Source organism: Somniosus microcephalus, chromosome 7 (assembly GCF_052327205.1).
Source record: "Somniosus microcephalus isolate GS21.2 chromosome 7, FLI_Smic_1.0, whole genome shotgun sequence".
Classification (NCBI taxonomy): Eukaryota; Metazoa; Chordata; class Chondrichthyes; order Squaliformes; family Somniosidae; genus Somniosus; species Somniosus microcephalus.
The window spans coordinates 9,156,045-9,161,044 of record NC_140993.1 but is presented as its reverse complement, the minus strand read 5'-3'; the positions used below and the strand labels follow the sequence as shown (position 1 = coordinate 9,161,044).

General features: G+C 58.1%; 1 protein-coding gene across 2 annotated transcripts in view; it reads right to left on the bottom strand.

Annotated features, from left to right (window-relative positions):
• The window catches only part of asic1c (acid-sensing (proton-gated) ion channel 1c), a 537,225-nt gene that overhangs the window by 48,883 nt on the left and 483,342 nt on the right, over window positions 1-5,000 (bottom strand). For both annotated transcript variants that reach the window (XM_085992205.1, XM_085992204.1), the window contains one exon: window positions 1-117. This exon is cut by the window's left edge and continues 34 nt beyond it. In XM_085992205.1, the coding sequence (XP_085848331.1) occupies window positions 1-117 (117 nt within the window). The remainder of the gene's footprint in view (window positions 118-5,000) is intronic.

Genomic DNA, 5,000 nt, shown 5'->3' with positions numbered 1-5,000 from the left:
CTGAATGTCCAGCATCACCTCCAGACCGTTGCCTGTCCCGCCCTTCATGGTCGTGAGCAGCGGGTTCCCATCCTTCCCTGAGTTGAAGGTGTAGCACTTGCCATAACGCGTGAAAGTCTGGGTAAAAGAGACCAGTAACAAGAATGATTGCAGCGGCCCAGCAGAAGATTGAAGATGATTGGTGGGAATTCGCCCGAGTCCTCAAGAATCTGCCCAGCCATGGCTCAGTGGGCAGCACTCCCGTCTCTGAGTCAGAAGGTTGTGGGTTCAAGTCCCACTCCAGAGACTCGAGCACAAAAATCTAGACTGACACTCCAGCACAGTACTGAGGGAACGCCGCACTGTCGGAGGGGCAGTACTGAGGGAGCGCTGCACTGTCGGAGGGGCAGTACTGAGGGAACGCCGCACTGTCGGAGGGGCAGTACTGAGGGAGTGCTGCACTGTCGGAGGGGCAGTACTGAGGGAGCGCTGCACTGTCGGAGGGGCAGTACTGAGGGAACGCCGCACTGTCGGAGGGGCAGTACTGAGGGAGTGCCGCACTGTCGGAGGGGCAGTACTGAGGGAGTGCTGCACTGTCGGAGGGGCAGTACTGAGGGAGCGCCGCACTGTCGGAGGGGCAGTACTGAGGGAACGCCGCACTGTCGGAGGGGCAGTACTGAGGGAGCGTCGCACAGTCGGAGGGGCAGTACTGAGGGAGTGCTGCACTGTCGGAGGGGCAGTACTGAGGGAGTGCTGCACTGTCAGAGGGGCAGTACTGAGGGAGTGCTGCACTGTCGGAGGGGCAGTACTGAGGGAGCGTCGCACAGTCGGAGGGGCAGTACTGAGGGAACGCCGCACTGTCGGAGGGGCAGTACTGAGGGAGTGCTGCACTGTCGGAGGGGCAGTACTGAGGGAACGCCGCACTGTCGGAGGGGCAGTACTGAGGGAGCGTCGCACAGTCGGAGGGGCAGTACTGAGGGAACGCCGCACTGTCGGAGGGGCAGTACTGAGGGAGTGCTGCACTGTCGGAGGGGCAGTACTGAGGGAACGCCGCACTGTCGGAGGGGCAGTACTGAGGGAGCGTTGCACAGTCGGAGGGGCAGTACTGAGGGGGCGCCGCACTGTCGGAGGGGCAGTACTGAGGGAGTGCCGCACTGTCGGAGGGGCAGTACTGAGGGAGCGTCGCACAGTCGGAGGGGCAGTACTGAGGGAACGCCGCACTGTCGGAGGGGCAGTACTGAGGGAGTGCTGCACTGTCGGAGGGGCAGTACTGAGGGAACGCCGCACTGTCGGAGGGGCAGTACTGAGGGAGTGCTGCACTGTCGGAGGGGCAGTACTGAGGGAACGCCGCACTGTCGGAGGGGCAGTACTGAGGGAGCGTCGCACAGTCGGAGGGGCAGTACTGAGGGAACGCCGCACTGTCGGAGGGGCAGTACTGAGGGAGTGCTGCACTGTCGGAGGGGCAGTACTGAGGGAACGCCGCACTGTCGGCGGGGCAGTACTGAGGGAGCGTCGCACAGTCGGAGGGGCAGTACTGAGGGGGCGCCGCACTGTCGGAGGGGCAGTACTGAGGGAGTGCCGCACTGTCGGAGGGGCAGTACTGAGGGAGCGCCGCACTGTCGGAGGGGCAGTACTGAGGGGGCGCCGCACTGTCGGAGGGGCAGTACTGAGGGAGTGCTGCACTGTCGGAGGGGCAGTACTGAAGGAGTGCCGCACTGTCGGAGGGGCAGTACTGAGGGGGCGCCGCACTGTCGGAGGGGCAGTACTGAGGGAGCGCCGCACTGTCGGAGGGGCAGTACTGAGGCAGCGCCGCACTGTCGGAGGGGCAGTACTGAGGGAGCGCCGCACTGTCGGAGGGGCAGTACTGAGGGGGCGCCGCACTGTCGGAGGGGCAGTACTGAGGGAGCGCCGCACTGTCGGAGGGGCAGTACTGAGGGAGTGCTGCACTGTCAGAGGGGCAGTACTGAGGGAACGCCGCACTGTCGGAGGGGCAGTACTGAGGGAGCGTCGCACAGTCGGAGGGGCAATACTGAGGGGGCGCCGCACTGTCGGAGGGGCAGTACTGAGGGAGTGCTGCACTGTCAGAGGGGCAGTACTGAGGGAGCGCCGCACTGTCGGAGGGGCAGTACTGAGGGGGCGCCACACTGTCGGAGCTGCCGTCTTTCAGATCAGACGTTAAACCAAGGCCCCATCTGCTCTCTCAAGGGAACGTAAAAGATCCCATGGCACTATTTGAGTAAGAGCAGGGGAGTTCTCCCGCTGTCCTGGGGCCAATATTTATCCCTCAACCCACTTCACTAAAACAGATTATCTGGTCATTATCACATTGCTGTTTGTGGGAGCTTGCTGTGCGCAAATTGGCTGCCGTGTTTCCTACATTACAACAGTAGCTTCAAAAAGAATTTCATTGGCTGTGAAGTGTTTGGGACGCACTGAGGATGTGAAAGGTGCTATAGAAATGCAAGTTGTGGAGACTGACGACTCAGGCGAATCTCTTCATCCCCTGGACTTCCTGATTTGTGCTTTAATAACGGTCTGTGTCATTTACACGCTGCTCATTACTCCAGCAAGTTCTGGCCCGATATCCATTGATCAGACAATTTAATCACTTTTAATATATCAGATTGTGTTGAAAGGATAAGGAAAGCAGAAAGGAAGCACTCTGGTTAATCCACTGCTGGGGAATTAAATCCAGTCACAGTCTAGCGAGCAAATGGATCTTATAATCGAACCTTTACTGTGACAATGGCTCTAGATAATGTCGGGGATAAGATTACAGCCAAAGCGCGCACCATTTACTGAGTTAACTGTTGTGTGACCTCAGCAAAGGCCCAGGTTCAATCCCGGGGACTGCGGGGACGAGGGAACGAGGGGAGGTGGTTAGAGGGGCTAAAAATAGCCTCGATACACCTTGGGAGGGGGTGAGGGTGTGGAGGGAGGGGGTGGGGGGAGGGGAGGAGGAGGGGGAGGGGAAGGGAGGGGGAGGGGTGGAGGGGTGGAGGGGGAGGGAGGAGGGGAGGAGGGTGTGGGGGGAGGGGGGGGGAGGGGAGGAGGAGGGGATGGTGAGGGTGTGGGGGGAGGGGGTAGGAGGGGGGAGGGGGAGGGGGAGGGGGGGGATGGGGAGGGGCAGGGCTGGTGGGGGAGGGGATGGGGAGGAGGAGGTGGGGGAGGGGCAGGGCTGGTGGGGGAGGGGATGGGGAGGAGGAGGTGGGGGAGGGGCAGGGCTGGTGGGGGAGGGGCTTCAGCTCAGCTTTATTGCAATATTGTGATGAGATGGATGCGACATCATCATTCTCTCTGCGCCCGGCTGTCGTGTGTGAAGCCCCTTTTCCCCAGTCCCGCCCCCACGTATGTCGGGCAGCCCCAGACACACCGAGAGAAGCTTTGGAATTCTCTGCCCCGAGGGCTGTGGATGCCGAGTCTTTGAGTATATTCAAGGCTGAGATCGACAGATTTTTGGACTCTAGGGGAATCAAGGGATATGGAGATCTCCTGCTCCCATTTCTTATGTTCTTATAAAGGGTAAAGGAAGAAGAGAGAAGTTTACAGCACAGAAGGAGGCCATTCGGCCCATCGTGTCCGTGCCGGCCGACAAAGAGCTCTCCAGCCTAATCCCACTGTCCAGCTCTTGGTCCCTAGCCCTGGAGGTTACGGCACTTCAGGTGCATATCCAAGTACTGTTTAAATGTGATGAGGGTTTCTGCCTCTCCCACCCTTTCAGGCAGTGAGTTCCAGACCCCCACCGCCCTCTGGGTGAAATAAACTCCCCTCTAATCCTTCCACCAATTACTTTTTTACGATCATTGTATCGTACAACTACCAGGATGGTAGAAGGTGAATTCGATGGATCTTGGTCTACTTTGTCTAGCAATTTCCATCGCTCCACCATTGGCGGCCGTGCCTTCAGCTGTTCGGGCCCCAAGCTCCGGAATTCCCTCCATAAACCTCTCCGCCTCTCTCTCCTCCTTTAAGACGCTCCTTAAAACCTCCCTCTTTGGCCGAGTTTTTGGTCACCTGCCCTAATTTCTCTTTATGTGGCTCAGTGTCAAATTTGTTTGATAATTGCTCCTGTGAAGCATCTTGGGACGTTTTACTATGTTAAAGGCGCTATATAAATACAAAATTGTTGTTGTTGTTGTTGTTGTTGTTGTTGTGCACACAGCTGCAGTACCGGTGCAAGCCCGCCAGGGGGAGCAGCCGAGCTCATTGTGAAATGTGTCGGTGTCGCCACCTGCCGGGCCGCGGTGGTACTGCGCCAGGCTGGACCTTAAACCGAGGCACCGTCTGTCCCCTCGGGGCATAAAGGAACAAGGGGGAGTTCTCCCCGGTGTCCTGGGCCAATATTTACCCCTCAATCATCTTCACTAAAACTGATTATCTGGCCATTTTCACATCGCTGTTTGTGGGAGCTTGCTGTGCACAACTGGCTGCCGCGTTTCCTACATTACAGCAGTGACTACACTTCAAAACAAGTACTTCATTGGCTGTATAAAAAGACGCTTTGGGGCGTTTCAAATAGATGTGAATCTTGCCTCAGAGAAATATCAGAATGCTGAGATTCCCCCCTCCCCCTACTCCACCTCCCCCTCCCCCACTCTCACCACACCATCCCCCCCCTCCTCCTCCCCATCCCCCACTCCTCCTCCCCCTCCCCCCACACCCTTCTTGCTCTGTGGGGCTCAGTACCGCCCCGGGGTGAGATCAGGTGGCTCAGCACAGGCCGGCGATGCAGCCTGGGCCTTTCCTGCTCTGTGTGGTATTTCACCGGGGGGTTTGTTCACCCTCTGGTTATACTTTCACTGGACTTTACCCCTTCAAGGGGAACAATCAGGGGTTCAGAGGCTCTACACAGAAGGGGCGGTGAGCGATGGTTTTCGGGCACAGATGATATGATCAAGTCTCCAGGACTTTAATTCTCCTGGTTTTCGGAATACAATGAAAAAGAAATGAATAATTGCTGGGAGTTTTTTGGGGAGAATGATGCCCCTTTAAGAGCCCCCACCCCCTGCACCCTCCGTGTT